An 18624-nucleotide genomic window follows, 5' to 3' on the forward strand; every position below is an offset into this window, starting at 1 on the left:
GAGACTTTTATCTCCCTCAACAACTTTAAAAATCTGCTATCCGAGCAGCTAACCGATCGCTGCAGCTGTACATAGTCCATCTGTAAACTACCCACCCAATTTACCTACCTCACCCCCCATACTGCTTTTATTTATTTACTTTTCTGCTCTTTTGCACACCAGTATCTCTTCTTGCACATGATCATCTGATGATTTATCACTCCAGTGTTAATCTGCTAAATTGTAATTATTCGATTTATTGCCTACCTCATGCCGTTTGCACACATTGTATATAGATTCTCTTTTTTTCTACCATGTTATTGACTTGTTTATTGTTTACTCCATGTGTAACTCTGTGTTGTCTGTTCACACTGCTATGCTTTATCTTGGCCAGGTCGCAGTTGCAAATGAGAACTTGTTCTCAACTAGCCTACCTGGTTAAATAAAGGTGAAATATTTTTTTTTTTTTTTTATCCCCTCAGCCCAGCCGAGATAGGAAACACTGACCTCTCTCAATCACTTTTGTGAACCCTCATTGACTGAAATGGCTCCTTAGCAGGCAATAAATCAAATAAAATTTGTCACATGCCTCGTAAACAACAGGAAACAAAACATAATCACTACAAGATGGTGCCGATAGAGATGGCAGCTTTGCTTCTATTCCTTAGGAAACTGTGCAGTATTTTGTTTTTATGTATTATTTATTACATTGTTAGCCCAGAAAACATTGTGTTATTACATACAACCGGAAAGAACTATTGAACATCAGAGAGACGTCAACTTACCAGCACAACCAGCACTACGACCAGGAATACGACTTCCCAAAGCGGATCCTTTTTCTGCACCTCCCAGGGCATTTGAACTGATTCCAGAGACCAAAACAACACCGCCAGAGGAGAGGGTGCTGGAGCGGTCTTCTAGTGAGGCTTCGAATGCGCGCGCACCACCCACCACTCCCGAGTATATTACTCGCTAATGTCCAGTCCCTAGTTAACAAAGTCGACGAAATCTGGGCAAGAGTTGCTTTCCAAAGAGATATCCGGGATTGTAACATACAATGTTTCACCGAAACATGGCTAGCTGGGGACATGCTGTCGGAGTCTATACAGCCAAAGGGATTTTCTGTGCATCACGCCGACTGGAATAAACATCTCTCCGGTAAGAAGAAGAGGGGGGAGTATGTTTCATGATTAACGACTCATGGTGTAATTGTATCAACATACAGGAACTCAAGTCCTTTTGTTCAGCTGACCTAGAATTTCTCACAAATACCGACCGTTTATCTCCCAAGAGAACTCTCCTCGGTTATCGTCACAGCCGTGCATATCCCCCTGCAAGCGGATACCAAGACGGCCATCAAGGAACTTCACTGTACTTTCAAACTGGAAACCATATATCCTGAGGCATTTATTGTAGCTGGCGATTTTAACGAAGCTAATTTGAGTACAAGGCTACCTAAATTCTATCAGAATATCGATTGCTGTACACGAGCGAGTAACACGCTCCACCATTTATACTCTAACTTCCGCAGTGCATACAAGGCCCTCCCCGCCCTCCTTTTGGCAAATCTGACCATGACTCCATCTTGTTGCTCCCCTCCTATAGGCAGAGACTAAAACAAGAAGCGCCCGTGCTTAGGTCTATCCACTGCTGGTCTGACCAATAGGATTCCACACTTCAAGATTGCTTCGATCACATAGACGGGGATATGTTCCTGGTAGCCTCAGATAATAACATTGATGTATACGCTGACTCGGTGAGCCAGTTTATAAGGAGTGTATAGGAGATGTTGTACCCACTGTAACTATTCAAACCTTCCCTAACCAGAAACTGTGGATGGATGGCAGCATTTGCACAAAGCAGAAAGCAAGTACCACTGCATTTAATCTTGGCAAGGCGACTGGAAATATGACCAAATACAAACAGTGTAGTTATTCCCTGCGTAAGGCAATCAAACAAGCAAAGTGTCAGTATAGAGACAAAGTGGAGTCGCAATTCAACAGCTCAAACACGAGACGCGCAGTTGAAGTCGGAAGTTTACATACACTTAGATTGGAGTCATTAAAACAGTTTTTTCAACCACTCCACAAATTTCTTGTTAACAAACTATCGTTTTGGCAAGTCGGTTAGGACATCTACTTTGTGCATGACACAAGTCATTTTTCCGACAATTGTTTACAGACAGATTATTTCACTTATAATTCAATGTATCACAATTCCAGTGGGTCAGAAGTCTACATACACTAAGTTGACTGTGCCTTTAAACAGCTAGAAAAATTCCAGAAAAGGATGTCATGTCTTTAGAAGCTTCTGATAGGCTAATTGACATCATTTGAGTCAAATGGATGTGTACCTGTGGATGTATTTCAAGGCCTACCTTCAAACTCAGTGCCTCTTTGCTTGACATCATGGGAAAATCAAAAGAAATCAGCCAAGACCTCAGAAAAAAAAGTGTAGACCTCCACAAGTCTGGTTCATCCTTGGGAGCAATTTACAAACGCCTGAAGGTACCACGTTCATCTGTACAAACAATGGTATAAACACCATGGGACCACGCAGACGTCATACCGCTCAGGAAGGAGACGCGTTCTGTCTCCTAGAGATGAACGTACTTTGGTGCGAAAAGTGCAAGTCAATCCCAGAACAACAGCAAAGGACCTTGTGAAGATGATGGAGGAAACAGGCACAAAAGTATCTATATCCACAGTAAAACGAGTCCTATATCGACATAACCTGAAAGGCAGCTCAGCAAGGAAGAAGCCACTGCTCCAAAACCGCCATAAAAAAGCCAGACTACGGTTTGCAACTGCACATGGGGACAAAGATCATACTTTTTGGAGAAATGTCCTCTGGTCTGATGAATCAAAAATATATTATGACCATCGTTATGTTTGGAGGAAAAAGGGGGAGGTTTGCAAGTCGAAGAACACCATCCCAACCGTGAAGCACGGGGGTGGCAGCATCATGTTGTGGGGGTGCTTTGCTGCAGGAGGGACTGGTGTACTTCACAAAATAGATGGCATCATGAAGCAGGAAAATGATGTGGATATATTGAAGCAACATCTCAAGACATCAGTCAGGAAGTTAAATCTTGGTTGCAAATGGGTCTTCCAAATGGACAATGACCCCAAGCATAGTTCCAAAGTTGTGGCAAAACGGCTTAAGGACAACAAAGTCAAGGTATTGGAGTGGCCATCACAAAGCCCTGACCTCAATCCTATAGAAATTGTGTGTGTTCATTTTGTCAGTTACAGCAGCTCTGTCAGGAGGAATGGGCCAAAATTCACCCAACTTATTGTGGGAAGCTTGTGGGAGGCTACCCAAAACGTTTGACTCAAGTTAAACAATTTAAAGGCAATGCTACCAAATACTAATTGAGTGTATGTGAACTTCTGCCCCACTGGGATGGTGATGAAAGAAATAAAAGCTGAAATAAATAATTCTCTCTACTATTATTCTGAAATTTTACATTCTTAAAATAAGGTGGTGATCCTAACTGACCTAAAACAGGGAATTCTTACTAGGATTAAATGTTAGGAATTGAGAAAAACTGAGTTTAAATGTATTTGGCTAAGGTGTATGTAACCTTCCGACTTCAAATGTGTGACAGGGTCTACAGACAATCACGGATTACAAAAAGAAAACCAGCCCCTTCGCGGACATTGGCGTCTTGCTTCCAGAGAAATTAAACAACTTCTTTGCGCACTTTGAGGACAATACAGATCCACCGACGCGGCCCGCTGCCAATGACTGTGGGCTCTCCTCAGTTGCTGACTTGAGTAAAGCATTTAAACGTGCTAACCCTTGCAGGGCTGCTGGCCCAGACGGCATCCCTAGCCGCGTCCTCAGAGCAAGCACAGACCAGCTGGCTGGTGTGTTTATGGACATATTCAATCAATCCCTATCCCAGTCCGCTGTCCCCACATGCTTCAAGATGGCCACCATTGTTCCTGTTCCCAAGAAAGCTAAGGTAACTGAACTAAAAATGACTATCGCCCCGTAGCATTCACTTCTGTCATCATGAAGTGCTTTGAGATGCTAGTCAAGGATCATATCACCTCCACCCTACCTGTCACCCTAGACTCACTTCAATTTGCTTACCACCCCAATAGGTCCACAGACGATGCAATCAACATCACACTGCACTGTAAGAATGCTGTTCATTGACTACAGCTCAGCATTCAACACCATAGTACCCTCCAAGCTCATCATTAAGTTTGAGACCCTGGGTCTCGACCCTGCTCTCTGCACCTGGGTCCTGGACTTCCTGACGGGCCGCCCCCAAGTGGTGAAGGTAGGAAACATCTCCACTCCGCTGATCCTCAACACTGGGGCCCCACAAGGGTGCGTTCTCAGCCCCCCCCCTGTTCTCCCTGTTCACCCACGACTGCATGGCCATGCACGCCTCCAACTCAATCATCAAGTTTGCAGACGACACAACAGCTTAATTACCAACAACAACGATACAGCCAATAAGTAAGAGGTGAGGGCCCTCAGAGTGTGGTGTCAGGAAAAGAACCTCTCACTCAATGTCAGAAAAACAAAAGAGATGATCGTGGACTTCAGGAAACAGCAAAGGGAGCACCCCCCTATCCACATTGATGGGACAGCAGTGGAGAAGGTGGAAAGTTTTCAGTTCCTCTGTGTTCATATCACCGACAAACTGAAATGGTCCACGCATACAGAGTGGTGAAGAAGGCACAAACAGTGCCTCTTCAACCTCAGGAGGCTGAAAAAATGTGGCTTGTTACTGAAAACACTCACAAACTTGTACAGGTGCACAAGTGAGAGCATCCTGTCGGGCTGTATCGCCGCATGGTACAGCAATTGCACCGCCCACAACCCCAAGGCTCTCCAGAGGGTGGTGCGGTCTGCACAACGCATCACCGGGGGCAAACTACCTGCCCTCCAGGACATTTACAACATCCGATGTCACAGGAAGGAAAAAAGATCATCAAGGACAATAACAACCCGAGTCACTGCCTGTTCACCCCACTTCCATCCAGAAGGCGAGGTCAGTACAGGTGCATCAAAGCTGGGTCAGAGAGATTGAAAAACAGCTTCTTTCTAAAAGCCATCAGGTTGTTAAACAGCCACCACTAGCACAGAGAGGTGGCTGCCTACCTACAGACTTGATATCATTGGCCACTTTAATAAATTGAACACTAGTCACTTTAATAATGCCACTTTAAGAATGTTTACATATCTCGCATTACTCATCTCAGATGTATATAATGTATACTGTATCCTTCACTATCTCTTCTTTACTATCTATTGCATCTTAGCCATTCTGTCACTGCTCATCCATATTTTTTATACTTAGATATTCTTATCCCATTCCTTTACTAGATTGTGTGTATTAAGGTTTTGTTGTGGAATTTGTTAGATATTAGGATTTGTTGTGGAATTGTTAGTGCAGCAGTATCAAACAGGTAATATCTGTCTGATCTAGAAGCATAAGCATTTCGCTACACTCGCAATAACATCTGCTTACCATGTGTATGTGGCCAATACAATTTGATTTGAGTAGACAGTGAAATGCTCGCTTACAGGCCCTTCCCAACAATGCAGAGAAAAAGAGAAATAATAGAAAAATAACACAAGGAATAAATACTCAGTGAGTAACATTAACTTAGCTGTATACACAGGGTAGCAGTACCGAGTCAATGTGCAGGGGTACGAGGTAATTTAGGTAAATGTACAGTACCAGTCAAAAGTTTGGACACACCTACTCATTTCAGGCTTTTTCTTTATTTTACTATTTTCTACATTGTAGAATAATAGTGAAGACATCAAAACTCTGAAATAACACATATGGAATCATGTAATAACCAAAAAAGTGTTAACCTTTTCACACGTACCAACAAACGGGTGTGATCATTCTACAGTGGTCCCTGCAACGTATGCTCAAACCGGTGTGATTTAAAGTGTCCAGTTTCGATTGACGCAACAATCAGCATTTGAGCTGGCCATACTGTTTTTACACAAACATTTTGCACAAACACAGTCCTTACAAAGTTATGTCCAGAATGTGACCAGTTTATTTTTGGATGCAATGTTCAGACATTCACATAAGTAGCTACAGCATAACACAAACATCCAAACCGGAAAATGTAGGCTACATTTGTCCTAGCGCAAACTGAGGAAAGATTGACATAACACAAGAGGTCTCATATTTTTATAACTCTCGAGTGACAGAAACTACAATATGAATTAGCTAATAGCAATTACTAATTATAATTAATCACATCACGGGTGAGCTCACAATTGATCGAAATAATTGAGTAAAACACTTAATAGAAATCGAAAGTAATCGATGGGTAGTTTGTGCCCGCCGCCATGTTTTTTTTCTTCTTCACATCAACCAAGATAATAAGAGGAGACAAGATGAGTTTGGTCTGTTTATACTATGCATATTGAAGGGGGTGTGTCGTCTATGATCATTCACTTTCCTTCATTCACTCCTGGAAGTTTACCTGAAAGATGAGTGAACCATTCCTTCACCTCATTATAACATCTTTGGTCTGACAGAATGCATTGTATAATGTCACCCAGAATGCATTGTATAATGTCAACAAACATGGTGCCATACATAGCTGGCAAATAGCTTAGCATTAGCTTATTATAATCAGTACAACATTCAACAAGTTATTTTACACACATCATAGGTGTCCATTACAATATATGCAATAATCGGAATGCATTATTTGTAACCAGAACTTGAAAACGTGAATAAAACTGTAAATACATTATGTTACATACATACATATGCGCCTACAGTAGAAACGACAACACGATATACAGAAAATAAGGAACTTACTTTTATAGGAACGCACACATGTCTAAATTTATTATTTGTAAGGAAAACAACAAGGAAGGCAACGAGAGCGCCAGCCAGAAAATGTTCCAATTCGTGCAAGACTGCGCAAATACTTGGTCTGCGCAAACATTGGTGAAGTGCTTGGGCTCTTCTCGAAGAGAGAAGTTTGTACGGCTCAGTAAAGCCTCAAACATAAATTGTCTGCAACGCTGAAATGGGCTACTTCTATGTGAATTAATGAGGAGAAAGAACACACCTCAATTTAAACTGTTGTTAGAAAATACAACTTGTTAGAAAATTATTTTAAATTCACAAGTTGAAACATAGCCTAAATATAATTAGCAGGCAGCGAGCATAAAACAACTCACGTATGAAAAGGTTAAACAAATCAAAATATATTTTAAATTTGAGATTCTTTAAAGTAGCCCCCCTTTGCCTTGATGACAGCTTTGTACACTCTTGGCATTCTCTCAAGCAGGGGTCAGTTTCATCATAGCGCTTGATGGTTTTTGCAACTGACCTTCATGTCTAAAAAGTATTTTTATTTATTTAACTGAGAAAGACAGTTTAGAACACATTCTTATTTACAATGACGGCCTACCCCGGCCAAACCCTAACCTGGACGACCCTGGGCCAATTGTGCACCGCCCTATGGGACTCCCAATCACAGCCAGTTGGAATCAAACCAGGATCTGTAGTGACGCCTCTCGCACTGAGATGCAGTGCCTTAGACAGCTGCGCCACTCGGGAGCCCTAATGTTGTACTGTCGTTTCTCTTTGCTTATGGCAACTGTTCTTGCCATAATATGGACTTGGTCTTTTACCAAATAGGGCTATCTTCTGTATACCACCCCTACATTGTCACAACACAATTGACTGGCTCAAACACATTAAGAAGGAAAGGAATTCCACAAATTAACTTTTAACAAGGCACACCTGTTAATTGAAATGCATTCCAGGTGACTGCCTCATGAAGCTGGTTGAGAGAATGCCAAGAGTGTGTAAAGCTGTCATCAAGGCAAAGGGTGGCTCCTTTGAAGAATCTCAAATATAAAATATGTTTTGATTTGTTTAACACTTTTTTGGTTACTACATGATTCCATATGTGTTTTTACAATAGTGATAATAAAGAAAAACCCATTAATGATTAGGTGTGTCCAAACTTTTGACTGGTACTGTACATATTACCTCAATTACCTTGACTAACCTGTACTCCCGCACATTGACTCGGTACCGGTACCCCCTGTATATTGCCCCGTTACTGTTATTTTATTGTTGCTCTTTTATTTTTTTACTTTAGTTTATTTAGTAAATATTTATTAACTGCATTGTTGGTTAAGGGCTTGTAAGTAAGCATTTCACGATAAGGTTTACACCTGTTGTACTCGACGCATGTGACAAATACAGTTTGATTTGAAAATGGCACAGTTGGTCAGGAGCCCGTAAAACATACGCTATTCCCTGCAGCGCCATTATGGACACCACAGTAAGGCTGTGTGGTGTGTTCATTTGGTTAATGTAGCAGGTTCTTGCTATTTCAACCCAATCATATAATTTCTCCACAGACGGATGACATTGCAGAGATTGCCAGGAGGGCCCAGAGCCTGCCGAAGGTCAACAAGAAGAGACAGCGAGTGGTGGTCTTCACTCAGGGCAAGGACGATACTGTGGCCACTATCGGTAGGCAAACAGCTTTTCCTAAAATAAATCTAGGTACTTAAAGCCAACAGGTATAATGCGTTATTATGCAGTTATAACACATTGTAAAACTTGTCATGAGCATGTATGACCCCTTTATAATGCCTAATCAGTTATAATCATCTCACAATGATCCTAACTAATTCTTTTTTTTCGCGCTCCATTCTCTCCATTATTGTAGAGAACTTATAGCCTCGTACGACCATCGTGATCTTGTGTGCTTGAATGGTCCATGTAAGGCATCTCGCACAATTTCAGAGTATTGCCTTAAATACATATTGATAGATGACTGCTGTTCACTGAAACAATGCCAAGGGAGTCGCTTCAGGGCGGCAACAATATTTACTTTTATGTTTAGCTTGACAATGAATATTGAATGTTACATTTTCTGAGAATAGGATTGGATGTCCCAAATGGCACCATATTCCTGATATAGTGCACTACTTTTGAGCAGGCTCTGGTCAAAAGTAGTGCACTATATAAGGAATATGGTGCCATTTGGGACTCATTCTTTGTGATAAGCTCTTCTGACAATCATAGTTTAAGAGCGGTTGAAGGAGAGCATGGAACAGGCATTGATTTGGAAAGTAGAATTTTATTTTGTGTTTTTGGGCAGATTCCAGAACAGTCCTTAGTAGGGCTGAGAATTGCCAGGGACCTCACGATACAATATGATCACGATACTTGGGTGCCAATACTTTATGTATTGCGTTTCTACACTCGGTGGCCAGTTTATTAGGTACACCACCCTGTTCATGAAAATGGTTCACACCAACAGACAGTGTGTCATGTGGCTGTGGCTTGTTACATAAAGCAGGCATTTGGTGACATTCAGTTACTGTTCAATTGAACGTTAGAATGGGCTAAGTGACCTAAGCGACTTTGAGCGTGGTATTATCGTCGGTGCCAGGCGCGGCGGTTCTAGTGTCTCAGAAACGTCCGGCCTCCTGGGATTTTCACGCACGACAGTGTCTAGGGTTTACCAAAAATGGTGCGACAAATGAAAAACATCAGGTCAGCGGCAGTCCTGTGGGTGAAAACAGCTTGTAGATGAGAGGTCGAAGGAGAATGGCAAGAATCATGCAAGCGAACATCAGGGCCACAAACAGGCCCTATCCTGCCTGGTGTCAACGGTACAGGCTGGTGTCTGTGGTGTAATGTTGTGGGGAAGGTTTTCCTGGCACACGTTAGGTCCCCTGATTTATTATTCAGCAATGTTTCCATGCCCCAAAGAATTCAGGCTGTTATGGAGGCAGAGGGGACTGACCCAGTACTAGATGGGTGTACCCAATTTATTACGATTCTATATGTATTACGATTCAATGTTCCAAACATATTGCTCACTATATGTCTGCTGTAGGACAACAGAGAGACATAATAAAAATGAGTTTTGATCAGTCATGGAAATAAAAGTGCTGAAAACATGTTGGCTCACCATTTAAAAAGAAAATTGTGGCCAAGCTGTAGGAGGAGAAATACCAAAGTTTTGGTGAAGGTACAGCCGACAAGTGCTAGCTAACATTAAGTACCTGGCAAAAACATTTAAACAAAATGAATACTTGCAGTCATAGAATCTATATAATATCATAAAAAATAATATTGCGATACTCTACTTAGTGTTTTAAAAGTGTTAACTCTTTCTTTTTCACACCTCTTTCCTTTTTTCGCCATTAGGCTACAGTAGAATAAAACTGCTATCCTGGCATATTTGTTAGCTGTGTTAGGGAACATTAAAAGGATGGTGTCGCCTCCCGAGTGGCGCAGCGGTCTAAGACACTGCATTGCAGTGGCGTCAATAGAGGCGTCAATAGAGTCTGGTGTTCGATCCCAGGCTGTGTCACAGTTGGCTGTGACCATAAGTCCCATAGAGTGGTGCACAATTGGCCCAGCGTTGTCCAAGTTAGGGGAGGGTTTGGCTGAGGGGCTTTCCTTGGCTCATGGTGCTCTAGCGACTCATTGTGGGGGCCGGACGCCTGCAAGCTGACTACAGTTGTCAGTTGAACGGTGTTTCCTCCGACACATTGGTGTGGCTGGCTTCCGGGTTAAGCGAGCATGTGTTAAGAAGCAGCGAGGCTTGGTGGGTCATGTTTTGGAGGACCCTTCGCCTTTCCTGAGCCCGTTTGGGAGTTGCTGCGATGAGAAAAAAATCGTTATTGGATCACAATTGGATATCAAGAAATTGGGGAGAAGGGGGGTAAAAAAAAAAAAATTTTACGATGATATCATCGTATCAGAGCAGGGCTTGCGGTTGCAATCCTGCCAGGGGTAAAGCTATGTGGAGAGAGATGATGGTTTCTGATTACAGCTGGGAGCCTTTGCCTTTGTTGGGAGCCACGGGGTGTCTTTCCTCGTTGCCCTTGCAGTTCAGACTACTGAGACGACGTGCACAGGAGACATACAGTACCAGTCAAATATTTGGACACACCTACTTATTCAACGGTTTTTCTTTCTTTTTAGTAGTGACGACATCAAAACTATGAAATAACATATATGGAATCATGTAGTAACCAAAAAATTGTTAAACAAATCAAAATATGTTTTTTATTTTAGATTCTTCAAAGTAGTCACCCTTTGCCTTGTTGACAGCTTTGCACACTCTTGGCATTCTCTCAACCAGCTTCACCTGGAATACTTTCTAACAGTCTTGAAGGAGTTCCCACATATGTTGAGCACTTATTGGCTGCTTTTCCTTCACTCTGCGGCCCAACTCAGCCCAAACCATCTCAATTGGGTTGAAGTCGGGTGATTGTGGAAGCCAGTTCATCTGATGCATCACTCTCCTCCTTGGTCAAATAGCCCTTACACAGCCTGGAGGTGTGTTGGGTCATTGTCCTATTGAAAAACAAATGCTAGTCCCACTTAGGGTTGCACATTTTGGGAACTATTCAGAGGTGGAATTTTTCAATTAACGGGACTATATGGGAATTAACTGAAATATATGCAAATTAATATTAAAACCATTTAAATGTAGATGTTTTTTTGCATTGGATATATTTACCATATCATATGGAGAAAGAAACATAAACCTTTTACCTTTTATTTTTAATTTAACCTTTATTTAACTAGGCAAGTCAGTTAAGAACAAATTCTTATTTACAATGACGGCCTACCAAAAGGCAAACGGCCTCCTGCGGGGACGGGGGCCTGGGATAAAAAAAACAATGTAAAAAAGACAATATAATTATAGGACAAAACACACATCACGACAAGAGAGACAACACAACACTACATAAAGAGAGACCTAAGACAACAACATAGCAAGGCAGCAACACATGACAACACAGCATGGTAGCAACACAACATAACAACAACATGGTAGCAACACAACATGGTACAAACATTATTGGGCACAGACAACAGCACAAAGGGCAAGAAGGTAGAGACAACAATACATCACACAAAGCAGCCACAACAGTCAATAAGAGTGTCCATGATTGAGTCTTTGACTGAAGAGATAAAACTGTCCAGTTTCAGTGTTTGTTGCAGCTCGTTCCAGTCGCTAGAGACACCAATACTCCTAAGCCGGCCCACAAGAATGGAATGGTCTACTGTATCAAAAGCTTTGGCCAAGTTTTGGCCAAAATAAAAATAGCAGCACAATTTTACTTAGAATCAAGGGCAATGGTGACATTATTGAGGACCTTTAAGGTTGCAGTGACACATCCATAACCTGAGCGGAACCAGATTGCATACTTGAGAGAATACTATAGACATCAAGAAAGACAGTCAGTTGATTATTGACAAGTTTTTCCAACACTTTTGATAAACAGGGCAAAATAGAAATAGGCCTATAACAGTTAGCTTGATCTCCCCCTTTAAATAAAGGACGAACCGTGGCTGCCTTCTAAGCAATGGGAACCTCCCCAGAAAGGAGACACAGGTTAAAAAGGTTGTAGATAGGCTTGGCGAGGATAGGGGCAGCAACCTTAAAGAAGAAAGGGTCTAAACCATCTGATCATGTTTAAGGAGCTCCTTTAGCACCTCGTACTCAGTGACTGCCTGCAGGGATAAACTTTGTAGCGGGGCAGGGGAAAAAGAGGGAGAAGCATCGGGATAGTCGCATTAGAATGGGTGGGAGATGAGGAAATGTTAGACGGGCAAGGAGGCATGGCTGAGTCAAATAGGAATTCTGACTTAATGAAGTGTGATTAAAGAGCTCAGCGATGTGCTTCTTGTCAGTAACAACCACATCATCAACATTAAGGGGCATGGGCAGCTGTGAGGAGGAGGGTTTATTCTCCAGGTCTGTAACCGTTTTCCAGAACTTCTTGGGGTTAGACCCACAGAGAGAGAACTGCTCCTTTAAGTAACTAACTTTGGCCTCCCGGATAGCCTGAGTGCACTTCTTTCTCATTTGCCTGAACGATAGCCTGTCAGCCTGAGTATGCATATGCCGAGCCTTTCGCCAAATGCAATTCTTCTGTCTTCGACAGAAGGCATCAAGCTGATTCTATACCATTTTACAGAGACCAGTTCATGAAGGAAGGCTTGCTCATTAAAAAATTTTAGCAAACGTCTATGGCAAATCAGGACAGGTCATGTCACTGAGCAGCCATTATGAACACAGGCTGTAAAACAGTGATCACTAAGGTCATTACAGAAAATGCCAAACTGATACCTATCAGGATTATTTGTGAGGATAACATCGAGGAGAGTAGCCTTTTCTGGGTGTTTGGAGTCATACCTTGTGGGATTGGTAATAATCTGAGAAGGATTTAGGGAGTCCCATTGCTTTAGGACTTGTTCAGGTGGTTTAAGCATGTCCCAGTTTAGGTCACCTAGCAGGACAAATTCAGACTTAGTGTAAGGGGCCAAGAGAGAGCTTAAGACAGGTAGGGTACAGGCCGGTGCTGATGAAGGACGATAGCACCCATCAACAGTCAGCAAAGAGCTATTTGAAAGTTTAATGCTTAAAACCAACAAATGAAATTGTTTGGGGACAGACTTGGTGGAGACAACTGAGCACTGAAGGTGATCCTTGGTAAAGATTGCCACTCCCCCACCTTTGGAAAATCTGTCTTGTCGAACAAGGTTATAACCAGAAAGGTTAACATCAGTATTCAAAACACTCTTCCTTAACCACGTCTTAGTAATGACCAACACATCTGGATTGGAGCTTTGAACCCACACTTTCAATTGATCCATTTTAGGTAATAAGCTTCTAGTGTTAACATGCAGAAAACCCAGGCTTTTATGAAAGCAGAAATCGGTGAAGCAGATATCAGAGCACAAGTCAGAATTGGGGCTAGCAACAGTAGATAGGCCAGGGTGTACATGTACATTTCCAGATATCATCAACAGTAATACAACCAAGGCACGGCATAGGACTGGGAGAGCTCTGCAGTGCTGATTTTTGACATCTGAATGTGCATCAGATGGCAACAAGATCATATTGTACAGCAATTTCATAAGGTAACATGAATACAAAGCCGGCGAGAGGTGGTTAGAATGGGATGGGAGGCCAAATGTCTGTGTAACTAATAGATTGTCAGAGTCCCGAGTGTGGGAACAAACATAGTCTGTCCCACGGTTGGGTAAATAACATTTGTAGTCAACAAAGTATGCAGGAGTCATGAGGCAAATAGCAAAATAGCAAAATGCACAATATCTTTTTGTATATATAACGACTTGGGGCTAGCCATTGTAAGTTCAGAGTCACTTGCCCCTACAGTGCTTGAATGCTGGAGGCGAGCGAAAGCTCAGGAGTGAGGGGTGAGTGTGGTGGGGGTACCTGTACCAGACAGGGGGAGACAGGCCAGGGCAGACGGTGAACAGATTGCCAGGTGGAATCCAAGCAGCAGGTAACGGGAGAAGGTGTCACACCCACGTGGGAGAAGCTTTTATTTCTGGAGGCAGATTTCTTGTAGAAAATGGAAGTGAATGGTCTTTGAACAGCAGGAGGAGGCTTCAGAGGAGGCTTCAAAGACTCCTGCCACTTGTTGGGCCCAAAGGCCTCGACACCTTTTTACATCACACATTCGTGCTAATTGAATTTGTATTTGGCCTGGGAGCCTTAACTCAGCATTCAGTCCCCACAAAATAAAATATATCATTGTAATGTACTTTATTTTTATTTATTATTTTTTTCTTCTTGGCTTTCAAAATAGCATCAGACCAAACACTACTCACTCAGTTCCAGGTTGGACGGTGTACTCAGGTCTCTGCTGTTTGTTTTCTAGAGCACCCTTGGTATAGCTTGGAAAAAGAAAACCTTTGAAGCAATAATCAGACCAGGCGGCTGATGTTGGTGGGATTTGGAGTATGGTGGAGGCAACAGGGGAAAGAGCCTCAGATTTACAAAGTCCCTTCCACCAGGTGGCTGATGAGATATGTTGGCACGACTGCCATATTGCATCTCCATCCCAAAGCTCTTGCTTGGAAGTGTACTTCGCCAGACTGCCAAGAACCTTGCCCTCATCCAGGCCAAGGTGGCGAGACACGGTAGTGTTGACACCATAGGCCTTGTTGATCTCTGCACCAGACAGGATGCTCTTGCCAGCATACTTGGGGTTCAACATGTGCACTGCGGCATGTATGGGCTTCAGACAGAAGTCATCACACTTTTTGGAACTTTTCGGAACTTCAGTTTCCTCTGCTTGGAGCAACAGTGAAGTGGGCAGGGCAGTACGGATTTCTTCTTTTACATCTGCAAGCAGTCTGGATGGCATTGTCTCCCTCATTTCGTGCAATGGCTACTGCTATAGGTTTCAGGAGTTTCAGGCTTCTTACCACTCTCTCCCAAATCATCCAGGAGGATCCTCTTGATGGGGCTATCCATATCGGCAGACTGATATGGCCATTTCTTGGAGAGACTCCTTCCCCTCCAGGAGACTGTCAAACATGATGACAACACCAGCTTCAATGTGGTGCTCTATTTCTTCTGACCTTGCTTGGTGAGGTAGATTGCTGCTATAACTTGATGACCCTTCACATACCTAACCATTTCCTTGGCTCTCTTGTAGAGTGTATCCATTGTTTTCAGTGCCATGATGTCCTTGAGGAGCAGATTCAATGCATGAGCAGCACAGCCAATGGGTGTGATGTGAGGGTAGGACTCCTCCACTTTAGACCAAGTATAGACTGTTCTCTCTAATACCGCATGGCAAGCGGTACCGGAGTGCCAAGTCTAGTACAAAAAGGCTTCTCAACAGTTTTTACCCCCAAGCCATAAGACTCCTGAACAGGTAATCAAATGGCTACCCGGACTATTTGCAGTGTGTGCCCCCCCCAACCCCTCTTTTACGCTGCTGCTACTCTCTGTTTATCATATATGCATAGTCACTTTAACCATATCTACATGTACATACTACCTCAATTGGCCCGACCAACGAGTGCTCCCGCACATTGGCTAACCGGGCTATCTGCATTGTGTCCCACCTCCCGCCAACCCCTCTTTTACACTACTGCTACTCTCTGTTCATCATATATGCATAGTCACTTTAACCATATCTACATGTACATACTACCTCAATCAGCCTGACTAACCAGTGTCTGTATGTAGCCTCGCTACTTTAATAGACTCGCTACTATATATAGCCTCGCTACTGTTTTTATTTCTTTACTTACCTATTGTTCACCTAACACCTTTTTTGCACTATTGGTTAGAGCCTGTAAGTAAGCGTTTCACTGTAAGGTCTACAGCTGTTGTATTCGGCGCACGTGACAAATAAACTTTGGTTTGATTTGATTTGATAGTGCCCATGGCTTTTTCCTGTGAAGATGAGATTTTTTTAAATTTAATTAACCCATTAAATTCCATGTACAGATAAATAGTTAAGCAGTTAGATTAAACAACTCCTTTGTAAGATAAATGTTTTCAAATGAAACATGTATGGAAACAGGTGAATTAACACTTCTTAGCAGGCTCAAGCAAGCTAAATTCAACATGGTTGCAAAAACTAACTAGCAGAAATTGTTAACAAGTTAGAAATGATTTAAACATACTTTGCTGGAGGCTACTATTTACTAGTTAACAAAAAATCATGTATGTCATATAAAATATATTCACCTCACCCAGTATTGTAATCAAAACTTACCAGAAAGCATGTAGTCTTTGGCTCAGACAGTGTAGTAATGTGGGCTCAATAGTAATGTGGGCTCAAGATCTTGCACATCTCATTAGTGTGCAAGATCTTGAGAATCAGCTGTACATGTGATGGAAGAATGCACTGTGCATGCACTGTGCATGCAGAGCGTTGCAATTCCATTGAATTCGGGATAGTTTAACCAAAATATGCCACAAGACCTAGAATTGTGTAACCCACAAAAAAGGTTCACTGTTATAAGCTAACTTTTTTGATGAATTTAAGCAAAATTCACAAAAAAAGCCAGGGCTTAACTTCCCATGGAAAATGTCCAGGAAAATTCCGGAAATTTAGCGGGAAGTTTGCAACCCTTTGCAACCCTTGTCCCACTAAGCGCAAACCAGATGGGATGGCGTATCGCTGCAGAATTCTGTGGTAGGTATGCTGGTTAAGTGTGCCTTGAATTCTAAATAAATCACTGACAGATTTCCACCGGTCTAATGTCCATTGCTCGTGTGTTCTTTACTAGTGGTTTCTTTGCAGCAATTCAACCATGAAGGCCTGATTCACGTGGTCTCCTCTGAACAGTTGATGTTGAGATGTGTCTGTTACTTGAACTCTGTGAAGCATTTATTTGGGCTGCAATTTCTGAGTCTGGTAACTCTAATGAACTTATCCTCTGCAGCAGAGGTAACTCTGTTTCTTCCTTTCCCATGGCGGTCCTCATGAGAGCCAGTTTCATCATAGCGCTTGATGGTTTTTGCGACTGCACTTGAAGAAACTTTCAAAGTTCTTGAAAAGGTTCCGCATTGACTGACCTCTTAGAGTAATAATGGACTGTCATTTATTTTAGCTGTGCTTGCCATAATATGGACTTGGTCTTTTACCGAATAGGGCTATCTTCTGTACACCACCTCTACCTTGTCACAACACAACTGATTGGTTCAAACGCATTAAGAAGGACATTCCACAAAATAATTTTTAACAAGGCAAACCTGTTAATTGAAATGCATTCCAGGTGACCACCTCATGAAGCTAGTTGAGAAAATGTCAAGAGTGTGTAAAGCTGTCATCAAGGCAAAGGGTGGCTCCTTTGAATAATCTCAAATATAAAATATATTTTGATTTATTTAACACTTCTTTGGTTACTACATGATTCCATATGTGTTATTTCATAGTGTTGATGCCTTTAATATTATTCCAAAATGTTGAAAAAAATGTAAATATAGAAAAACACTTGAATGAGTAGGTGTGTCCAAACTTTTGACTGGTACTGTGTATATATATACACACTCAACTACACACACACAGAAACACACACAAAGTGCACGTGGAGGTGGGGAAAAGAAGGCCTCAGGTGAAGACTGGAACATATAGTATCACTTATCACAGTGGACTGCAGGCAAGAGAAACACAAGTAGAGTACCACTACTACTCTAGACACAGGATATAATCGGAATGCTACAGACTGCTCTTAAATATAGAGGATTAAACAAATACCCCCTCCCCCATCTGTCGGCAAGCTGAATTAATCATAGAGTTAATATTAGGCTAATATTTCTTATTTGGAAATTGACAACATTATTATTAAATCAAATGTCATAAGGGGTATTGTTAAGCAATGTTACAATGTAAATGTATGCACATCACTCTCTTACTTCAGACTAATGGCATTGTACTGTATCGGGCTAATAAGGGAATTTGGGGATTTGTCATTGTTCAGAAGAAGTCAAGTGTTATTGGAAGTAGCTCCCTGTTTTTCTTTTCGTGAACATTTGAATAGTATCTTCTTCAGTAGTGGAATCCTCTAGGCTTTCCGCTCTAAGCTTCAAGAGAAAATGAAGCCATCCATTGTGTTGCAGGTGTTTCATAGTGATGGATAATGCCTGCCTGGTTCTCTCATTGCTCCTGTATGAAGACAGAGCTGTGTGCCTTAGTCTGTGGCTTTATATAAAATACATGATGAATGCGGGCGGGATGAAAGCAATGTGTTACCGATGTCATCTACAAAGGCAAACATGATAAATGTCAGACCATGATTTCACATGTGGAAAATCATATGATTTCACATGTGACATTTCTAAGTTTTTCCATGTGAAATCT

General features: G+C 42.0%; 1 protein-coding gene across 4 annotated transcripts in view; it reads left to right on the forward strand.

Annotated features, from left to right (window-relative positions):
- LOC139571252 (adenosine kinase-like) overlaps nucleotides 1-18624 on the forward strand; it is a 276125-nt gene that overhangs the window by 245086 nt on the left and 12415 nt on the right. For all 4 annotated transcript variants that reach the window (XM_071393931.1, XM_071393933.1, XM_071393934.1 and 1 more), the window contains one exon: nucleotides 8365-8479. In XM_071393931.1, the coding sequence (XP_071250032.1) occupies nucleotides 8365-8479 (115 nt within the window). The remainder of the gene's footprint in view (nucleotides 1-8364; nucleotides 8480-18624) is intronic.

The sequence above is a fragment of the Salvelinus alpinus genome, chromosome 3 (assembly GCF_045679555.1).
Source record: "Salvelinus alpinus chromosome 3, SLU_Salpinus.1, whole genome shotgun sequence".
Classification (NCBI taxonomy): domain Eukaryota; kingdom Metazoa; phylum Chordata; class Actinopteri; order Salmoniformes; family Salmonidae; genus Salvelinus; species Salvelinus alpinus.